This window comes from Vicugna pacos, chromosome 16, assembly GCF_048564905.1.
Source record: "Vicugna pacos chromosome 16, VicPac4, whole genome shotgun sequence".
In the NCBI taxonomy this organism is placed as follows: domain Eukaryota; kingdom Metazoa; phylum Chordata; class Mammalia; order Artiodactyla; family Camelidae; genus Vicugna; species Vicugna pacos.
The window spans coordinates 49534619-49558420 of NC_133002.1; the positions used below are offsets into that span (position 1 = coordinate 49534619).

The window sequence follows — 23802 nt, forward strand, 5'->3', positions numbered from 1 at the left end:
CCATTCCGTAGGTTTTCTTCTTGTTTTATTTCTGGTTTCCTTTGCTCTGCAGAAGCTTGTAAGTTTCATTAGGTCCCATTTGTTTATTCTTGCTTTTATTTCTTCTAGGAGAAAATTTTTGAAATGTATGTCAGATAATGTTTTGCCTATGTTTTCCTCTAGGAGGTTTATTGTATCTTGTCTTATGTTTAAGTCTTTAATCCATTTTGAGTTGATTTTTGTATATGGTGTGAGGGTGTGTTCTAGCTTCATTGTTTTACATGCTGCTGTCCAGTTTTCCCAACACCATTTGCTGAAGAGACTGTCTTTATTCCATTGTATATTCTTGCCTCCTTTGTCGAAGATGAGTTGACCAAAAGTTTGTGGGTTCATTTCTGGGCTCTCTATTCTGTTCCATTGGTCTATATGTCTGTTTTGGTACCAGTAGCATGCTGTCTTGATGACTGTAGCTCTATAGTATTGTCTGAAGTCTGGGAGAGTTATTCCTCCAGCCTCTTTCTTTCTCTTCAGTAATGCTTTAGCAATTCTAGATCTTTGATGGTTCCATATAAATTTTATTATGATTTGTTCTAGTTCTGTGAAATACGTCCTGGGTAATTGGATAGGGATTGCATTAAATCTGTAGATTGCCTTGGGCAGTGTGACCATTTTAACAATATTGATTCTTCCAATCCAAGAGCATGGAATATCTTTCCATTTTTTAAAGTCTTCTTTAATTTCCTTCATCAGTGGTTTATAGTTTTCTGTGTATAATTCTTTCGCCTCCTTGGTTAGATTTGTTCCCAGATATTTTATTACTTTGGGTGCTATTTTAAAGGGGATTGTTTCTTTACTTTTTTTTCTGTTGATTTATCGTTAGTGTAAAGAAAGGCAACTGATTTTTGAACATTAATTTTGTAACCTGCTACCTTGCTGAATTCTTCGATCAGCTCTAGTAGCTTTTTTGTGGACCTTTTAGGGTTTTCTATATATAGTAACATGTCGTCAGCATATAATGACACTTTTACCTCTTCTTTTCCAATTTGGATCCCTTTTATTTCTTTCTCTTGCCTGATTGCTGTGGCTAGGACTTCCAGGCATCTTGTCCTTTCTGAGTCTGTTTTTCATACAGCCACCAAAGTGAATTAACTGAAAAGCAATTACTTCTCTGTTTCTATTATCTATAAAATGAAGTGAACTACCTGAAAATCAGGTCTGATCAAATCACTCCTTTGGCTCCCATTTACCTAGAAGATGAAGCCCAGACTTTCCTGATTTGGCCACAGCCAGTTTCTCCAGCCTTTAATCCCACTCCTGCTAGCCTTGTCCATATTACTCTAGCAAACTTAGATTTTATTGTCACCTTACACATTCCAGTTTTTTCATCTCTTTGCTTTTGCTCATATTGATCATTCTGCCTATAATTTCCTCTTATGTTTGACAAATTCCTACATATTTTTAAAAATTCAGCCAAAGTAGTTTGTTACCACCACTATCATCACCTCTCTTCAATTATCCATTCTAACTTCTATCCAATACATATTATTACTTCATTTTCCCAGTATTACCTGTGCATATCTGTATCATTGCATTTAGCACATGGTTTTGTAATTACTTTTGGAGCCCACTTTCCACCATTAGACTGTTAATTTCTTATTAGCAGAAACTGTGCCTTGTTCATCTCTAACTGTAGCACCTAGTCCAGTGACTGGCATGTGGTAGCATAGTCGGTGCTCAGTAAATGTTTATAAAAGGAAGGAAAGCTTAAAGGTGAGAAGGGTAGGGGATGAAGGATTGCCCTGGAACTTTCAGTTACTCTTTTGGGAGTGTTTAGAGTGACTACTGGGTACAAGATGAAACTTTATTAAATTTTTGATGAATAGTAGAGATTAGAATTCTTCTTTGGCTAATTTTATTCTCAAGTTCTCTTTATGATTAATTTTGGCAAAATGACTTTTATATTCCCTAGCCAAGCCTCCTCCTGGGTTCTTCTGTCGGTATTATTAGCGTGTCTATAACTTCGTGTCATCCATATTGCCATACATTAAAAAACAGCTTTAGAAATACGTTCATCCAGGCAGAAGGGATGGTGCTGACAGATGGGACATAATCCATTTACAAGTAGTTACCTTTCAAAGTGGAAGCATAACATGTTAGTGAATGTTCAGAATAAAAGTTCATAATGTTCAGAAAATTAAAAATGGGATCCTGCTTTGATTTATTATTTAGCAGGTAGTATTCCTCTCTTTTTTTTTCTGATAAATTTCCAAAATTGTGTTCCTTTGTACCTTTGTGGATAATAGAGCTAATTTCAAGAATAATGAATTTCCATTCATTAAAGTGTGTAAATACTGAAACAGATTGGCTTGCAAAATTATGAGAGAAGAAAGAGAATAATATCTGCTCATAAAATTACTTTGTAGAGCAGCTATCAATTTATATATGAGCAGCTTATCTTGAGAAATGATTTGTTTCCCTTTAGTTTTCTTAAATGCAGTTTGAGTTGGAAGGGGATTGTATATGGAATAAGTAATAGTAGGCAAAGCTATTGTTATTACTTTGGCAGTCTAAAGACGTCCTACCTTAACTGTTAAATATGCTTTAACTATTTTTCCCTCCTAGAAACACCCACTTTTCCAAGTTAAGATCACTTATGTTACTTGGAACAAAAACTTCCAAGATGATCTAGTGTTTATTAGTGCTCCATATTTAAATCTTGCCCCATCAGCAAAAAGCGCAAAAGTTATTCAGTGAATTACTTTAATGATCTGCTTGTAATTCCTTTATGTATCAGTCAGTTCAGTGTGATCCCTTTTAATGCATTACATTTTGTAATTATAATGAACAGAATTTTAGCCATCCACATGCCAGCCAATATCACTCTTACAGCATGTCCGAATATATAGAATTCTAGTTGGGAGAATCAGAATACTAGAAATGCAGACTTTCTGAATTTTTAAGTATTCTAAATGTAAAAAGTTCCTCTCTAGAGTTCTAAAAGGTTGTAAATAACTATGACTTCTTTGTGGTCTCGACCCACCCCATATATGATTTAATTTCTGCTACAGAAAGCATTCTCTGTTCTAATCATAGCTTCCCTCTCCTCAAACTCACCTTTCTTAAATATGTGGAGAAATATCACTGACACAAATGTCAGGTATTTACAAGGTACTTTTATGTTGGTGACTCTTTTTATTTTATTGGCGTAACTTTAATGGTATAATCGTCTTATGTACGTGCTTAGTTAGATACCAGTAGCTACATATAATCTTTCAGCTGTACATAGAGCTTCAAACAAAAATCTTAATAACCATAACCTCTATGAGATATGTATCATTTTTCTATCTATTCTTTTTTCATATTAAGTTTTAATAATGGTCTATTTTAGTGTGGTCTTATATAGCAAAATGATTTTAAACATGGATCCATTTTGTTTCCCCCTCTTGTTTATCTGAAGATCATAGTTCCTTCCAGAGGGTGTAATTCTTGAATTTCCTCTTTTAATGAAATCTTGGAATGTTTTTTTCTTTGGGTCCTAATTTATTGCTAAATTTGGTCTTATATCCTATAGCCTTATATCACTTAACAACTACAAATATGAAATATCTATGGCTGTGCCCATTGCTCAGTGATGATGTTTTCCTAATGTTTCATGCTGATAATTAAAAAGCAAAATCAGAAACTCCTTGTCAAAACCCCTTGTTCCTTTATCAACATGTATTTCAATAGGATGTTATGTGTTCTTTGACCCAAATTGTCACGTTTAAAAAGTCACCTCCCAAGTCATAAACTGAACATTAGATAATTTGAGGGTCCTTTTGTATTTTCTCCAACCTGTTTTCAGAAATGTGCAGGTTTATCTTCACTACTAAGTTTTTCCAGTTACTGTGCTAGTGACTGTGTCATCCTTCCCACCTCTCTAATTACTTAGCATTAAGTAAATGTTTGCTAGCTATAGGGTTATATTTATATTGCATGGCATCTTTGTTGAAGACGTGTGGACACTTCCCATTAAAATGATCAAGGAGACCAAACAGAGCATTTTTCTTGTGTAATTGACCTAGCTAATACAGTAATAATAATAATAACCATTGACTGATTACAAACTATGGGCCAGGTACTTACTTAATCCTTATAATGATCTTCTAAGAAAATAGTTGCAGAGATTTCACAAGATCAGAAAATTGAAAGGATGCATAAGACTCCACAAAGAAAGCTTACAAAAAGCTTTTAGTAAAGATACAGTACAGCATGTGAACACGGAGGACCCAAGACACTCTCAGGTGCAGGTCTCCGGGTTTTTTCTTAATCAAATAGGATGTGCTCTGTCCCTAGAATATAAATCACCAAGATTTTGGTAAGGAATCTTGGTTTCAGGAGAGCTCCCCTTAAAGTTTAAAGTGAAGATTTTTATGGCCCTCAGGCTGTCTTAAGTACTCCAGGTGTAAGCTGTCAATAAACACCTAGTCCTGGTTCTACCAGGGGAGTTTCAAACTTTAAACAGTAAATTATAAATCATTAGTTATCCCAGTTGACCTTATCTTGGCTAAGAGTCAGTAGCAGACTTCCAGGCATCCCCAGAGATAAGCATAGGGCTGGCCCATTCTAGCTGTAAATTAACTCTGCCTTACATAATAGTGTAATAATCTTTCTTAGACTTAGAAAACTGAGATTTAAAAATAATTGGTCCCAGATCACATAGATATAAAGAGGCAAAGCGGATTCAAGTTCAGGTCTGTATGACTTCAAAACCCATGGTCCTAATTATTACAAAGCAGTGCATACTTTGAAAATAATTTTATCTCAGATGACCTAAGACTATTATCCAGCATTAAACATTTAGTCTTTATCAACCAAAGTGTAGTGAATCAAGATAAAAATTATTACTATCAGTTTTTAAATATTATAGAAGGCAAGCAAATGTGCTTGTACCCACATACATTTACAACAGGTGCCTTTTATGTTATGTAAATTATACCTCAGTAAAACTGTTTTTAAATATATAGAGTTAATTTTATTCACAATAAGCCTATCTGTAAGCCTGTAATTCCTCCTTCCTCTTTTCTGTTACCTCTTCCTGGCCTATATGGCAATATAAACAGAAATGCCATGTAAGCATTTCTTTATACTGAGTTAGCAATTCTTTTTTTACATCAAGGAAGGAAAATGGAAAAAGTCTCAGAAAAATCTCTTTAGTTACTTACAACTCAGTATTTTCCCACTAGTCTTGGGAATGACTAGGTCTAGCAAAGTAAAATAGAGGTAGAGTAGGTCTAGTGGAAAACAAATATGTATATTTTTCAATGATGGGCTGTGCCTTCCTCCTCAACTCCATTCATAGAAACTTTGCACATATGGGTGCTTAATTCATGTAGGCCAGCTTACCTGACATGTAGTCTGCATGGGTTTTATTTAGACTTTTGAAACTTTCAGTAACTACTTGAGTCAAAATATCATTGCAGTCTCTGATGCATCATACACCTTGATGACTTTAAATTATATGGTAAGATCTCACCATAGGGGAATGGTTGAGTAAGATAGGAGCCATCCATAAAATTGAATAATATGCAGATATTAGCATGCTGTTATTAAAAATAGCTTTTCATTTTGTCATTCTTCATTTTTTCTATGTATGATCTACTTTGTGACAGAATTGTCCTTCTTCTGGAGTTAAGAACCTTCTGGGTTTAGGACTGGTCTTGTTTACCACTGTATTCTGACACTAACTACTCAATAAAAATTTATTGGATAGATTAGGTGAATGGAATTAACTAAAAGTCACCATGTTCTGAAAAGCATCCATGGGAAAAAAGGCACAAAATTCCTAAATGGGAATGGTTACCCAGAGAATTTTCCTTCTGGCATATTATGTGAGTTGTATGTTTTCAGTCTTTCTGTGAATTAAGCATCCAATAAAATTAATTTGTTCATTCTTTCAACAAAATGTTTGTTGAGCATATACTGTGTGCTGGGAACTAGGCACATTTCTCTCTAGTGAAAATGGGCAAGGAATACCTTTGGGTTTCATTATTGAAAAACAAATGAACTTTTTGATACCAAGTTTTGTTTGTGCAGATTGTAGAATTGTAGTATAAAATGACATCAGTACTATTCTCACATTGGAAAACTGGGTATCTTCTTTGTCTTTGCTTTTAAATATCATGACCATGGATGCCCTTCCATATTATAAATTTATTGTTTAAATAATAAAATAGAGTATATAATAAATAAATAAATAATGAAATAGGACCACTGCATAATTCTTAGTGAATTAATGAATTAATTCAAAATTTCTCAAACCTTTTTCACTGCCAATGAAGACTTTCATAATTTTTGTTGATAGATCCCTTATTTATAAAAAAAATTTCAGCACTATTCATTATTTAGTAGTTTATTTCTCATTTTTATTTTATCAAACATATATATCTGCCATGAGGTAACTAGTGTTGTCACCCTTGATATAATTCCAGCTAAGTTTATAGAAGCTTGATGTTTTAGTAAACTAGTCACCAGTAAACACATTATTATTTATAAATCATTTGAAATATTGAAAACAGTGAAACCCGTTACTACCTTCTCAGACCTTTAAAGGTGTAGTGTTTGGAATCTACTGAATGTGCTGAGGGTTTATCTGGAGAAAAGGAATATATTTCTGAGATATATAGCAGGGTAAGACCACGCAGGTACAAGTAACTAGCCAACGCTGATTTGGGGCCTAAGGGTATAAACTGCTTGTATATACCACAAAAAAAAAAAAGGCGAAAAGTTAAATAACAGACATTTTACATGTGACCAAGTCCTCTGGGAAACAAGAGTTTTCATTCTCTGGCTTTCAGTGTACTGACCCGAACAGCTGTGTGAACTCCAGCTTCTAAGAATTACAAAGCCAGATAAATCACCACATCTTTATACCAGATGAAATTATACTTCAGTCAATTTTACTGGAAGGAAAATGTTTAAATATAATTTCAAGTAATGAGACATTTTCCAGAAATTAGGATAAGGAGCATCCATCTATTTAAAAAGAACACACACTAACACATACACATAAAATATATACACCTGTATATACTATCATTGAACACATTTGGAATTATAAAATATGCTCTATAATCCATAAAAATTCATTGGGAATATATGAAATGAATTTTTAATTAAAATGAGTAGTTTTGACCACATACAAGAATAATGGGAGGGCAGGGTATAGCTCAAGTGGTAGATCGCAGGCTTAGCATGCACGAGGCCCTGGGTTTGATCCCCAGTACCGCCTCTAAAAATAAATAAATAATTAAACCTAATCCCCCCCCCCACAAGAGAATGATGATTTGGTGGGACCAAAATAGATTTCATACCAAAGAATGACGACCTGTAGAGGAAGGTCATTTCTTAATGATATATGGATCATTTAATCAAGAGGAAATAACAATCCTAAATGTTTATGCGCCTGATAAGAGAGCTTCATAATGGGAATAATCCATGCACATAGTCAATGATTTCAGCACACATCTCTCAGTAGTTCATAGAACAAGTAGGAAATCAGTTAACATATAGAAGACCTGAACAATTATATCAACCAGCTTGACCTAATTGTTATTTATAGGTTAGTCCACCAAAGACCAGAGATTCTTTTTAGGTGCACATAGAAGATTCATAAAGACAGAATACATTCTTGGCCATAAAACAAGTCTCAGTGAATTTAAGTGGGCTCAAACCATACACAAACTGTATGGTTTGAGTATTCTCTGACTGCAATATGATTAAAGTAGAAACTAATAATAGAAAAGTACCAGGAAATTTCAGAAAAACTTGGAAATTAAGTAGCAACATTTCTAAATGACCCTTAGGTCAAAAAAATCACAGTGGAAATTAGAAAATGTTTTAAATTGAATGATAGTGAAAACAAAACATCAAAATTGGTGGGATGCAGCTAAAGATGTGCCTAAAAGGAAATTTATAGTATTAGATGCTTATTTTAGAAAAGAAGAAAGTTATTAAGTCAGTCAACTAAATTTCCACTTAAACTGGAAAAAGAAGAAATTCAAAACAAAGTAAATAGAAAGTAGGAAGTAATAAAGAACAGAAATCAGTGAAATAGGAAACAAGAGAAAAATCAATGAAACTGAAAGCTGGTTCTTTAAGAAAATCAGTAGGATTGATAAACCTGTAGCCACATTAATCAGGACAAAAAGAAAATACAAATTTCCAAAGTCAGAAGTGAGAGAGGGACATCACTGGAGACCTCACAGACATTAAAAGGATGATAAAGGAATGCCATGAACAACTTTATGCCAATAAATTTGACATTTTAAATGGAAGACAGATTCCTTGAAATAAACTACTAAAAGCTCATTCAGGGAACTTGTAACAAGTTCATATTGTATAGCACAGTGAACTATATTCAATATCTGTAGTAACTTATGGTGAAAAAGAATATATGTATGTTCATGTGTGACTGAAGCATTTTGCTGCACACCAGAAATTGACACAACATTGTAAACTGACTATACTTTAATAAAAATATATATACAAAAAAAAAGCTTATTCAAGGAGAGAGAACTTGAATAGCTTTAAAGCTGTTAAATATAAATTGAATTTGTTGTTTAAAACTGTCCCACAAGGAAAACTCCTAGATCAGATGCCTTGACAGTTATTTCTACCAAACATTTAAGGGAAACATAATACCATTTCCTCACAAACTGCTCCAGTACGCTGAAGTGAAAGGAACCCTTTATGAGGGCAACATTACACAAAGACCAAACAAAAGATACGACATGAACGTAAAGTACAAACCAGTGTCTCTCATGAACTGACTGAATCCAGCAATATGTAAGAAGGATAACAGGCATAATATATAAAAAGAATAGTTCATGACTAAGTAGGGGTGGAGAGCACTGGCATCTTTGAGAAGCCGAGTGATGACTGCCCCCTCAGATGGAGTTGACAGGGAGATGTTGCCACAGAACTGGGCTCCCTAATACCGGTGAGGACACAGAGACCCATTGGGAGCACTTAATTCTCAGATGCAAGGAGGACATGTTAAAGAGCATCAAGGCTGGAAGGCAACCAGGGTGTCTTCCTGTGTAATTCATCTTCTTCCCTTGTTACTACAAAGTCCAGAACACCATTTAAACTTCCAAAGAGAAAAACCTCACAAAAAAGGATCATGGAAATTACCTCATGAACTTGGGTCTCCCCTTTTAACAATAGGTACATTTAAAATGTAAGAAGAGAATATGAACTAACATAAAAACTCTGCTGAGATGACATCTTTTGTTCTTGTTTTTTAATTATTGCTGAGATTTTTATAATCTAGATTTTGATTTTTTAAAAATTCTTCTATTTATAAGAGCGATGAAAATTTTCCTGTTTATAATTAGTGGTAAGACAAGATAAAATTCTAGAAGCCCTTTCAGTTTTTGTTTGATTTCATTAAGGGACTTAACGTACATGCTTATCTTACTGGAGTAGGACTAGAGCTGCAGAGGAGAGGGCAGCTATACGATGAGGCTGCTTATTGTTTCCTTATTTGGACAGATTCTTTCTCTTGTATTAGCTTCTACCCAGGGACTGTTTATTTTTTCTAATTCTTTGTTACATATAAAGGGCCAGGAAATAAATGAGAAAAAAATATAAGATAAAAAGACTGTAAAGACCTTTTTGAGACCTCTGGGGCTCTCCAGCAATCCATGAAAAGTATATAAATCCCCTTTTGATGAAATCCTGACGTTTTTAGCACTGATAGGCCCTAGTTGTAGGTCCTTTAGCACTGATGTGTGAGTTTGTTTAGTTCATTTAAATAAAATTGTTAAAGTAAATATATGACAGAGAAAATATGTGAGAGTTATATTTTGGTTTCAATTATTTAAACTTCATGGTAGAGATGAAATGATCATTAGTAAATTTTTAAAAATAACATTATTAATATTCCCGTTATCTAGTCATGAATTTAGATTGTAGTAAACGGATTAATCTCTTAAGCTTGGTTTTCATTTTTAATTCATTACTCTTTTTTTTCAGCTACATTGACAAGCTATTCTGAGAACATGGAACGTACAAAATACGTTGGGGAAAGCAGTAAGGAATTAGGATCTGGAGGAAACCTAAAACCTTGGCAGTCTCAAAAATCCAGCATGGATTCCTGTTTATATCGCGTAGATGAAAACATGACGGCTTCCACTTATAGTCTGAATAAGATCCCAGAGAGAAATTTGGAAACAGTTTTATCGCAATCAGTACAGTCTATTCCTCTGTATCTTATGCCACGGCCAAATTCAGTAGCAGGTAAGTTTTTTTTTTTTTAATCACCATTTGATTGACATACATATTGAAGATAAATTCTGCTCTCACAGTATTTATGTTTTCTATTCATCTTCTTTGACTAAGCTATTCTTTTATGTTTGGGTAATATACATGTGCGTATCTTTTTGAACCTTGGAAAGGCTCATGTTCCCTAAGTGTTCAGTTCTGCTTCCAAAATTGATAAAAACACACATAAAATCAGGAACAGAACCTATAAAGTATATGGTCAAACTGTTAAAAGTCATTTCTCACATCAGAATTCTTCGAAAAGATTTCAGTTTGAGATTTTAGTTTTTAAAAACTTCAGTTTTAAAAAACATTATTAAATTGATACATATTTCAGTAGAATTTGTGTTATCAGAAATCGTTATTCATAGTTTGAGAGAGTGACAGGCAGGTAAGAGTTCAACTTCCCCATTCCAAGAGCTCAATATTTTCATAATACCCTGGTATCTTATAGTAGATTTGCCAGGTACCTACACTGCTGAAGAGTAACTCAAACTCTTCAGTCATAAGGGAATGATACAGAAGGTTTGACGGTTGAAATATGGAGCCATTGTTCTTTAGCAGCTGTTCAGAATTAATGTCAGGGGATATTTTTTATACAGCCAAGTTACTGTTTAATAATTGAGACCAGGACTTTTGTAGAACAGTTGGGTATTCTGACACTTTCAGAATGCATCATCATCTGGACTTTGTCTGTGCTACAAAATCAAAGTTGTATTTGTTTTTCTTACTTGCCTAATGAGTGCCTGGATAGGTTTATCTCACTGACACAAGATTACAGAATACTTGTAGTCAAGAGCTCCTATTTTCCAAATGTAATTATTTATGTTATGTATGTTATGCAGATGATAGTGTGATGTTTCTTGCCTTTCCCGTTTCCCTTTTGCACCTTTTCTAAACTGTTACTCTTTGTTCCACCTTCTGGGAGACCATCAGCTTCTGTTGTCAGATGTGATTATTGGGGAGAAAAGCTCAACTGGAAGATCAGTAATTGCAGAAAACTTTAATATTAATGTTTCAAGATTATTTACTTTTATGTAAGGATAGAAAATTTTCTCTCCTAGCTTCTTTTAAATATGTTTAAATATGTTGATCCCCAGCCCTGATGTCATATTAGAATCTGGAATATGATAACTTATGAGAAATTGCTAGGCAAATTCAGTCTATCCAGAAGAGAAGCATTTAATCCTTGCTTACATAAAAATGGGAAATATAGCCACCAACTTGAATGATACATCCTAGCTTACTTCTTAACTAAGCTGCAGTGATTTCTAAGAGAATTCTGACTCTGCTATTTGAGAAGGGCACTGGGCACTTAGTAGGAAACAAAGGTATAAGCTTCTATTACTCTCTTTTTAGTTCCCTGAAGAGATTATAAAATACTTTGCCTTTCTTGAGCATAAATGTAGAGATGCATAATTTTGCTCTATGTAAATAGTAACTTTAGATTTTACAAAAAGTCGTCCAGGACTAATTAGCCAGATACAATACATCCCTCAGTGTCTCCAAAGTTTTCTATAACTATTGTTTTCCAGAAATTGTCATAAGGCAGCTGTCAGAACATCAGTGTTACCACTGAAGGTCTTCTTCAGTATCTCTCTAAGTAATAGATACTGAAGAAATTTACTGTATAGAAATTTGGAAACCAGGTTTCTATACCAAGTAAAAATATAATTTGAAATATGTTTTTTAAAAACCTTTACAAAGCAAGCAACATTTTATCAGGTGAAGAGTACATTCTTCCATTACATGGATTGTAAGATTTTAGTTCATTTAGAATTTTGTCTTGTAAATACTGATATGCTAGTTACTTAATAAAATATTTTAAATTGTGATCAACTTTTAGGGAATTATTGTTCAATTTGTGATTTTTTTCAGGCTTCTAAACTACCTCTCATGGCATACTCTTTGCAAACTCCCATTTAGTAACTTTACTGCCTGTGGGCATCAACATATTGTGTCTAGAGTTGTATTTCAGTAAGTTTTTGCATATCCACTTGAACAGTGACTGATGCAAATATTAACATAAGAATTATATGGAGAATTATAGGGAGGAGTTCTTATGGACTTCCATTGTTGTTTCTATAATGTACTCAGCTACAATGTGATAAATGCTATAATACAGTAATTTATAAAGTACCCTAGGAACACAGAAGAGGAAGCACCTAAATACAGAAAGAGAAAGTAGAGTAGAGGAGAACAGAAGACATCACAGAGAAGGACAAATATGAATTCATAGGAAGGACTAAGATAACAAAGAGGAAGGAGGCACCAGGAAGTCAAAGAACTTGGTATATAATTGGTATTTATGCATGGCTAGAACCTGGGATACCTGGAAGGAATGGTAGAAAATGACTTTGAAAGGGATACCAAGGACCTTATGTACTGATAAGTGTTGGGTTTACTTTGTTGATGGTGAGGAATTTAAGCAGGAGCCGTATTATCAAATTTGCAGTTCAAAGGAATGACTATATGTATCCATCCTTGTAGGACAGACTGAAGGATAGCCTGGAGTTAGAGAAAATAGTTAGAAGCTTCTGGTATTGTCCTGGACTACAGTGAGTGAATTACCAGGCTGTGTCAATAGATTTGAGAGAGTACTTGGGAGGCTTTCTTCTTTTTTACCTTAAATAATAACATTTATTAGATTTTTTTTAATACAGAGAGATACAAAGAAGAAAGCAAAACCAAAAAAGTGAGCCATAATGTCCTTGCCCAGTGATCCCTGCTGATATATTCTGGAAATTAAAGGTTCATATATATTATGTAACATATAAAATAAAAATTCAAATTTGAACAAAAAAATACAAAGTGAAAAGGAAAAGACACTCTCCCCTCTCTGCTTAGTGAAAGTTTAATATTACAATTCTTTAAAATATATATTATACATATATTATCATATAGTAAATGTAATATACATTATATATTTACATATGATTATAATATATGTAAGAGACATGTGAGGTCAAAAAATCAATTTTGGGATTTATACACAAGAAATGAAAGCATATGTTCTTACATAGATGTACACAAATGATCATAGCAGCTGTATTTGTAATGGCTACAAATTGTCAGTATCCCAAATGTCCATCAACAGGTAAATGGGTAAATTAAACAGATCCTTATAGTAAACACCACCCAGCAATAAAAAGAACAGGCTATTGATATTGCAACAACATGTATGAATCTCAAAATAGCTATGCTGAAAGAAGCCAGATTAAAAAAGAGTACATACAGTGTGATCCCATTTATATAAGATCCTGGAAAATGCAAACTAATCTGTAGGCAGAGTGCCTCTTGCAATGCAACCTCCTGCATGTGCAGATATCACCAGCCCTCTTTGTATTGCCCTGTAGAATTTGGGGCTCAGATAACTGGCACAAATGTTGATTCTCTGGCGACTGTTATTCCTCTGATAAACAGTCTTTCATCTCTGACCTAGATTTCACGTGTCTTCTTCCAGCATCCAGACTTGTTAGCTTAGAAGTAGGATAAAATATCAGATCCTTCACAGTTCTTGACAATGAAATACCCATGCCCACAAAATTACAAGGAGTGGCAATACCAAGTGCTAGTAAGGATGTGATGCAATTGTAATTGTCATACTTTGCTAATGAGAGTATATTAATATACTGGTACTTCCACTTTATAAAGCTGCTTGGCAGTATCTATTTAAGGTGTATAAAGCTATATATGCATGTTACCTAAAACCTAGCAGTTCCACTCCTACATAAAATGGCCATCAAACATAAGTCCTTATATTCACCAAAAGAGAAATATAAGAATGTTCATGTCAGTTTTATTCATAATACCCAAAAGCTAAAAACAATCCAGATGTCCATCAACAGACTAGATGAATTGTATACAACAATGAAGAAGAATGTACTACTGCTATAGGCGACATCATAGAGAGTGCATCCTATATGGAGCATGTTTATTTATATAGAGTTGAGAAAAACTGACAAAACTGTGGCTCTTCTGTGGTGAAGAACTAAATCAGTGGTTACCTTTGTTAAGAAAGTCAATTAAGGAAGACTTCTATATCTTGGTCTGAATGGTGGTTGCATGGGCATATACATATATAAATTTTATTAAGCTAAACACTTAAGATTTATGTACTTTATGTATGTAAATCATACCTCAACTTAAAAATGTATAAAGTATACATATAGATTCTTGTCTTCACAGGGGTTTTGCCTTGTCTTTGGTTTAGAAATAGCAGTCCCAGGTGACACAACTAGATCTTTGAAGAAATACCTATTTTTAAACTGTTGATTAAAAATAACCTAGTAACTTCAACAAATAGATAATTTACTTAAAGTGTGCCACTTACTGAGAGCATAAACCTAGGATCAGTACCCAGATTGACCAGAAATTATTCTAATTGCCACCTTAGTTTAGTAGTAGCCTAGGTAAAGTTCTGAAGCAGCAGTCTCTCTGTGAATTTTCTTTATCCTTTTTTTTAAACAAGTGTATTCAGCTATATTTTACATATCATAAAATGTACCTATTTCAAGTTAGTCACCCAATTCAGTAATTTTTAGTATTTTTACCAAGTTATGCAACCAAATCAGTTTTCATCATCCCAATAAAATCTCTCATGTCTATTTAATGTCAGTTTCATTCCCATCCCCAGCCCTGGGCAACCACTTATCTACTTACTATCTCTGTAGGTTTACTTTTTCTAGGCATTTCATATAAATGGAATCATACAATATGTGGGTCTCTTGTATCTGGCTTCTTTCACTTAGCATAATGTTTTTGAGGTTCATCTATGACATAGCATGTATCAAAAGTTTGTTCCTTTTTATTGCAAAATGTATGCCACTTGTATATCTGTACCTCATTTTATCTGTCAGTTCACCAGTTGGTAGACACTTAGATTTTTTCCCATTTTTTAGCTATTGTGACTGCTGCTGCTATGAACATTCTTGTGCACGTCTTTGAGTGGACATGTATTTCCTTTTTTTTTTTATCTTGAATAGATACCTAGGATTGGAATTGCTGGATCATAGGATAAATTTGTGTTTAGCTTTTTAAGAAACTGCCAAACTGTTTTCCAAAGTAGCTGCACCACCCACAGTGACTGGGGATTCCTGTTTCTCCACCTCCTCTCTACCATTTGTTGTCTTACCTCTTATTATGGTTATTCTAGCAGATGTGAAATGCTGTCTTGTGGTTTTAATTTGTGTTTTCCTCATGACTAATGATGTTGAACTTATTAACAATTTATCTTCTTTGGTGAAATATCTAATCAAATCTTTTGTGCATTTTTTATGGGTTGTTTGTCTTCCTGTTATTGAGTTGTAAGAATTTGTTGTATATGCTAACTGTATAATATGTGTAAATATTTGATAAGACCACAACCTTTGGTAGTTTAAGTGATTAGTTATCGAAATCAGTTTTTAAAATAAATTGTATTAGTTCAGGAGGGTCCTCTCCTCATTTTAGTTCTCGATATACATATTTTCCTTTACTTTCTAGTGTATACATAAGAGTGGGTCCCCAAACTGGAAGAAAATCAAATATTCAGATCTACTTGATAAACAGGAATAATTGAGGATTTCAAATATGAGCTGAGCTTGAAAAAAGGAAAAAAAATAAGTATGTTTTTACTTATTGAATTGTTCTAGCATATGAACAGTGTCTGGCAGCGAGGTGCAAGGAAGTTGGTGATGAATGCCAATAATAAAAGGCTTTGTTTAAATCCAACTTTTAAGTTTCCCTTCTTTTTTAAACTTTATCTCAGTATGAATAGTAGAATTATTTTAGAGACCAAATAATGTTAACTGATAATATGAAAATACAATTTACATCAGTTTGGAAAAAATCTGTGGATCAGTTGTATAAATGGTCCTTGCTGTATTAGAGACTTCTACCCACTTAGGGGAAGGAAGTATCCTCTTTAGCCTGAACTCATTGATATCTGTAAGGGGCACCATCTGTCAGGACCGGGAAATTGTGAAGAAACTATGTAAAGTCCTTGAGGCTGCTGCTGGATTGCATTCTACAGAATAAAACTGTTTATGTTATTCCATAAGATCCTTGATTTTTAAAAGAATAGAAAGGACATGTGGCTTCTGTAACACTTTCATTTGCAGGGAATGGAGTCAGCACATATGAAAATATTTGTGGTGATTTATTATTTTTAAATATTTTCTGAGCTTTTAACTCACTACAACATAAATGGAAGAAATATGTGTAATGAAATTTTTAAACAGTCATATACTTCTTATTAACTACTCAAATAGAAGTCTAATTAATATATAAATATATTGATCGATTAGATTTAGCTGTATACCTTTAGAAACATAAAGACTCTTACACAAGTGAAGTCTATTGTTAATGTACCAATTAAAAGCTCCATATACCACATATGAAGATAGTACTATTTACTGAAAACATAAAAATTTCTGAATGATGAATTACTTGAATGATGAAGTCATTAAAAGTGAGTTTTGGCAATCTAGCATTAAGGTTTGGGGTTTTCCCGGAGCAGCTCAGTTTTCTGAGTATAAATTTAGATGTTTATGCACCTTTAAATTAAAGTTCTAAAATATGAAAAAATTGAAACAATGTCTTTTATTGTTTTCAAAATGTAAATCACTGTTGCATATGAAATTTTAAGCATGTTGTGTTGGAAAGAAGTAGGGAGCCCTTGTGGACTTGTGGTTGCATGGCAGAAATTATCAGAGTAGGCTATCTGTGGTTATCCTTGATGTCTTAAAATGATATTGGCAGTGAATTGGAGGGATATGGGAAACAGGAAATGTTCGCTTGCAGCAGCTGTCCTCAGTGCTTTGTGTGAAAATGAAGAATCTATCAGGGAAACATACTAACAGAATTCAGTTAAAATATAATTCTCACCATCTACTTGTTAATGTTTGGAGCTGCACATTTTCCTGAGAAAAGGATCTTAAGAATCAGGTAAATGCAAAATGGGAATCCTGGGGGATTTAAATAAATCCAATCAGAAACTGTAATAAAGATTTTACACCTCCCCCCCCCCCAAAAAACAAAACAAAACAAAAAAAACCATCAGAAATGGATTTTTTAGCAGTCAGAAAGTTGGCTTTATGAATCATGGGTGTAAAGGACAGCAGAATGGCTGCTTGCCCAGGCTGTAGCAAACGTAAAGTGTCATTTCAGGCTTGGGTCAGTCAGAATGGCAGTTGTGCTACTAAAATTTGTTTGCATGAGTGGCAACTGATATAAGAGGAAACAATTTAAACTGGTTTCAAACTCTGTAATATAGAGTTGCCTCTGGAATGTTTTGTACCAAATGTTGTCTGCTGGATTTTTTTCTGCCCACTTGCGTATTAAATTCAAAAAGTATGTCAGTTAAATGTTCTATAAATGAATCAGCTGTTCCAAGCTAATGAAATCTCTGAAAAATATATGCTCCCTTTTTCCACTTCCCTCTTCCTTCTCTAAGCTAAGACTTTTTAATGGCATAGATTTTATGGGCTTACTTTTAAAAAGCATTTTCTTTTTATATAAAATTTTTTACTGTTGATTTGTTTTTATTTCTTCAATTCACTTCAGCTTACCTAGTTATGTCTTATACTTGTATCTGAAAAGTATTCATTACATATTATGATATTGATTTAACTTGACAGAATCATCTCAAAAAGATTGCCAGAACAGTTTCACAGTAAGAGTAGCACTACAGGGTGGGAATATGTGTATCCCTATAGGCCCGTCACTGGTATTTGTATGGGATGGTGATGTACAAGGCATTGTTGCTGTAGCCACCCCCTTCATCCTTAGCTTTCAAATAACCCAGTGGGATAAAACCTAATTCTTTATTCATTGATTGTTTAAATACAGCCAAAACACAATGTGTATGTTAAATACAATAATTCAGTCGTTAGACAAGCATTTATTGAGCATGTACTATAATATGCCAGGCGCTCTTCAAAGCACTTGAGAATCATCAATAAACAAAACAAAGATTCTCACTCTCATGGAACTTACATTCTCATCAGGGAAAGTAAAATAAACATAGTATGTAAATAATTTATATAGTATGATAGAAAGTGTTACGTGTTATAGAAAAAAGTAAAAGAGGGATCAGCAGTACCTGAAGGAAGATTATATGATTATCATTGGAGCCAAGCATGATACCATTATGATGTCTGTTAAGCATTAAGCAGAGCAATGAGGAAGGTGAGAACAGAGCTAGACAGATTTCTAAATGTAAGTTTAGGGCTAGCCTGAATTTAGTTCTATGTTGAGCATTATATGCTGGGCACTCTGACTTACTCTGAAAAAACAGGGTTATCAAAGATGAATCGGACATTGCCTTCTTGCCCTCAAGAACCTACTATGTACTCTAGTAAGGGAAGACAGGCATGTTAAACAATTACCCGAATAATGCAAGTTCTAATTAGCCATATGTGTATCAGGATGGTGAAAGGGAGAAGCAATTAATTTTGACTAGGGGATCTGTCAGGGAAACAGAAAAAGTGTCGCCAGAGCAAATTTTGACAATGAGTAAGATGCTTGGCCAAGTGTAACAAAAAGTTTTTCTCAGAAAGTGTCCTGCAAATGGAAGAGTCAACGACTCAATGGGGGAGTGCAGCTGTGTACAGCTAGGGAAACAAAGGCCATGGCTAACAGAATTTCAGGTCTCTTGTCTGATCTTTCCAGTATATGTCTCATATGCCTTTGAATAATATATTTGAAGGAACAAGAAATTTGAAAATGATGAAGCAGAAAGAAACTGAAAATAAGACTAAGGAAAATAATTTAATTTTTTTAATGATTTAATAAGGAAAAAGGCAAAAAATTATTTTGGATTATTTAATGAAATAGTGATTGATCCAGAGAGCAACAAAAAAAGGTATGAATTGCTAAAATAAGAAAACGAATGAATGTTTTAATAGACTTAGGTAAAACTAACCATAACTCAGTTGCAGTCCAGATTTAAGCAATAGTTCCCCATTAGCTGGTTTCAGATCAAAGCCCTGGATCAGGGCTTTGGAGCTGTTGTGCTTAATATTGAATATCTGCTTTCCCTTAGTTTAGTTTGCCTGCATGTGTTTGGATTTGTAAAGGAATGAACTGTTATTCAGTTCAGTGATTGCAATATTTGTCTTTTTCTTTTAATGTCGTCTGTCTGAAATTGAGCAATGTGCTCATTCGAAAATGCATTTTTACTACATTTCTTGGTTTTGTGAAATAAAAGAATAAAACAACTGATGTTCATTTTCTTAGAAATTACTATGGTAAAGCTTAATTTAGTAAAACTTAAGTTCACAACCAAACATTTATATTTTACAAAAGCTACCAATAGCTTTTCATTGAATATAAGAAGTTAAACATGTGAAACAAAGGCTGTGGCTAAAAGTACTCTCCAGATGATTTTTTTAATGCAAAGAAATTAAAATGGATTATGTAGCTGTTATTTAATTTAAATCTGTACTCCAAGCATAGATCTCTTTTAGTTTAATCTTTAAAAGATTCATAGAAGGATATAATATATTTTAAAAAACTTTTTAACACAGCTTTTTGCTCCACTTCATATTGTATATTTCTATATCATTCTGCCTAGTATGAATGAAATACATATTTTCTTTTTAGTAAAACATATCAAATCATTTTAATGTGTTAGCATATAGAATAATTTTAGTAAAAGAACTCTGCTGGAACTTTGCTTTAAAATTATGTAATGTACCATTAATACTGCCATAATGATAACCAGAAACTTCTGTCACTCAGCCGGCTGTCACAGTTTCACTTGAATTTTGTTCTAACATAAATAAAAAATTCTCATTGTCATTGATCTTTTCATATTACTCTTCAGCTTACTAAGTACCTTATAAGTATTTTTCTGATAAAAAAAAAACAAATTTGGGGCTTTTGTTTGTTCTTTTCTTTTGTTTCTTACTGTGGAAAATATTTGAAGTACAGAGACTGACATGCAAGACCCTTTACTTTGCATTGACAAGGCCTTTACTGCCCAAGTTTGATCACTGCTCTTTGAAGCCATAAAAAAACAGAGGGCAGGTGGCAAAGATGAATAAAGGATGAAAAGTAAGCCTTTTAAAAAGGATTAAATCTGTTTAGATAAACGGGGAGGAGGGTTCAGTGCAAACAGAACTCACTGTATTGAGAGTCTGGATAGCTGGTTTCCAGGCCTGGCTCTCCACGAATGAGTGAGTCCCTGTAGGTAAGTGACTTCACTGTCTCCTAATCTGTAAATGAGGGGCTCTGCTAGATTGGGGTCAGCTAGTATTTTAGGCTTTCAGGGCCATATGGCCTCTGTCAAAACTCCTCAACTCTGTGGAAAATGAGGATTTAAACAAACAGGCAGTATGTTCCAGTAAAATTTTATTTACAAAAATAGGCAGGAGGCCACGTTTCATACACAGACCATAGTTTGCTGATCTCAAGAGTCGATGGCCTTTAAAACTCCTTTTACATCTTTCTGTGATATTGCTTTATTATCAACATCACATGTGTGAAAAGGATTGCTGTTCAGTTGTTTTCTGTGCTATCTCAGTCAAGGGCTAGTCAGGAGACAGAAACCACATAGAAAAAATTTTAACAGAAAATACGATCGTATAAAGAATTGTTAACTAGGTTCTAAAGAAGTGAAAATGTAAAAAGAGAACCCGGAGATATCATGGACTAGCAACTACAGGTGCAGCTACCACCTCTGAGCCTGTGGGACAAGAAGAGGTTGGGATGATTAAACCGTAGAAGCCTGGAGGAAAGGCCCCACAAAACGAAAACTCACATCTCTGTGAAGGGGCCCTGCTCAGCTGATGCTCACATATCTGAGCTCCAAGGGGGACTGTGTAGGGATGGGACCCCTGGGTAGGGAAGGGATACACATACACATATGGATAAAGAACCAAACAGAAGAAAACAGACTTTGGTTAAAGCAGAAGGGACTATATTAAACATAAGAAAGGACTAACTCACAGAAGCAGATTAGAATACTTATGGAGATAATGTCATTGTCCCCAGTGTTTTTAAATAAGAGATTAGATAGTTTTCTATTCTGATTAGTTTCCGTCTCAGAATGCAGAAATCAAGATTATTGTATATTCTTCTGATACTCTCTTCCTCCCTCTGGTGTGTAATACAGCTTTCGGCTGCCCTTCCTTGTATTAAATTCCCTGGACTAGCTTTCAAAGACTTTTATTTCTTTGTATAAACTATATGCATAATTTGGATAGATTTCTTTTGTGTGGGATTTCAGTAGATCCAGGTAGACAACTGCAGTAATTGAAGGGTGAGGGGAATACATGTCTCTTGCACTTGTTCTCTCATCCTTTTCTCACTTCCTCTCCCTCTCTTCTATTTTCCCCATTTTTCCTCTCTCTTTTTCAGCTCATAGAGTACTTTGTGCCACTTACTATAACCCACTTTATGTTATTGTTGACTATGTCTTACCTTGATTGGGGATATGGACAATGCTTCATTGGAGCTCAGCTACCAAGAGCGATCCCAGTTTGCTCCCTCTCATCCATCCTAACAGTCACAGAGGTAGACTGGCAGCTAAGCCAGCGAGGGCGCCAAGAACAGTGCCTGCTCAGTAAATAATTGTCATGGAATTACTGAGCTAACCCCAAGCACAGTATCTTACATAGTTGGCAACAAATTGAATTAATGGTTCCATTAATGATTTATAAGTGCTAAATAATCATTTTCTTACAGAAGTTAGATGTTTCTTTTATTTTTGGTTAAAAATAATTTTTTTTGTCTTCAGCATTTCCTGATTCTTGACTTCTTCACTTTCTGATCCATTGCTAGTGAACCCAACAGCTCTCAGTATATGATAGTGCCAGTACCCATTTTCCCCCCTATCTTCTGCCATTTCCTCTCTCTCATTTGTGACTAGGTTAGGGGTTAAAGGATTTATACATGCAATGGGATGCCATTATTGCTAGATTGTTTCAGAGAGCAACAGCATACTTTTTGAAATTCAAGGACATTGGCAGTTCCCTAAATGCTGTTTGGCAATTCTCCATTGTCCCAGGTGCCCACCTTTCCAATGTGTATATTTATATACACACACATGAAAATTATTTTCAGTGTTTTCATATGTCATTCTTTAACATGAAGGGAAAATGCTGAAAATAAAGTTTGGTAGGGTTTTTTTTGTTTTTGTTTTTTACAGTTTAATATAATTTGAAACAGATTTCTCCACTAATGATGCTTATGTCTTGTTTTACAAATGGGATTTGTGACCTGAAAGAAGCAAAAGCTAATAATCTTTGTTGTCAGTTACTAATGTGTTTGCCAACTTGTTGCTAGTACTCTCATAAGCTCAGGCGTTTGATAGTGATGAAGGAGCTGCAGACAACTCTTGACATGTTTCCCTAGTAGGTGTTCTAGGCACTGACTGAGGACTTTGAGTTGAGCAAACTCTTGGTAAATGTATTTGCTCCAATTCCAAAGTTTGGAGATAGAGGCTAACTAAATTTTCTAAACTTGCGTATTCTGACTAAACTCTTCTGTCATGCCAGCCACAAGCTCTGCCCACTTGGAGGACCTCGCTTACCTGGATGAGCAGAGACATACACCTTTGAGAACTTCTCTTCGAATGCCAAGACAGAGCATGGCCGGTGCTCGCACACAACAGGATTTAAGAGGTTAGAGCCACAGGAGGGCTTTGCATGGGGATGCCCAGGGGAAAATGAAAATGAGCAGGAGGCAAAAGGTTCCTTTGTTTCCAATTTCCACACTTGCTTAAGCCTCCCTTAAGAAGTGATCATGTAACCAATTCACATCTGCTGAATCTAAAGGGAAAGATAAGCAAATACATTGTACTCATTGTAGAAGGCAGTGTAGTTACCAACAATTGGAAGCATTGATTCTTTGAAATTCTGAAAGAAAACAAGTATAAAGGGCTGGTTGTGATGGGAGAAATAACCTTTTTAAGGTCCTAGAATTTAGAAGTAATTGTTGAACAACTTCAGCTCTAGCCATACTGCAGGTGAACTTAGTGCCGATAATCATGAGTTTCACTAGAGAATTTATTTCATTTACATTCTCTGGCCATTACTAGTGACATACAGTACTTTAATTTTCTTAGAATTTTAGTGCTTCTAGTCCTATCCTGGCAACATCTAAACAACTTACCCTTTTCCTACTCAGGCACCTGTTTCTTTACTCTCTGTGCATGCCACATGCTCCTGCAGTTGGGAACCTGATCTTTTTAAAGGTTTTCATTTTGTTATAACCACGGTCTAGTAGTGAGTTGATGGCCCCAGTGATGGTTTTAGTTCCCAATCCTATCCATCCTGCTTGCCATCTCTTCAGTTAGCCATATACTAGTTGCTTATCCTAGAAAGTGGAATTATGTCAAGTGCTACTTTAGTGCTGGTAAATAGAGTATATCTGACACCTGAGTAAATTTAGTCAAAGACCAAATAAATGATTTGTGCCGAGACCAGAATGTGTAGCCCTAATAAAGAAGATTGGATATAGCTGTTGATCGATCTGGACCTTCAGATTTGGTTGAAAATCTGCCACATTGGCATGACCTTGCACCACATTACT

The 23802-nt window shown here is 34.5% G+C and overlaps 1 protein-coding gene across 5 annotated transcripts in view; it reads left to right on the top strand.

Moving 5' to 3' along the window:
• The window catches only part of TANC2 (tetratricopeptide repeat, ankyrin repeat and coiled-coil containing 2), a 309551-nt gene that overhangs the window by 183404 nt on the left and 102345 nt on the right, over nucleotides 1-23802 (top strand). For all 5 annotated transcript variants that reach the window (XM_015235187.3, XM_031685573.2, XM_031685574.2 and 2 more), the window contains 2 exons: nucleotides 9997-10260; nucleotides 22767-22892. In XM_015235187.3, coding sequence (XP_015090673.1) covers nucleotides 9997-10260; nucleotides 22767-22892 — 390 coding nt within the window. The remainder of the gene's footprint in view (nucleotides 1-9996; nucleotides 10261-22766; nucleotides 22893-23802) is intronic.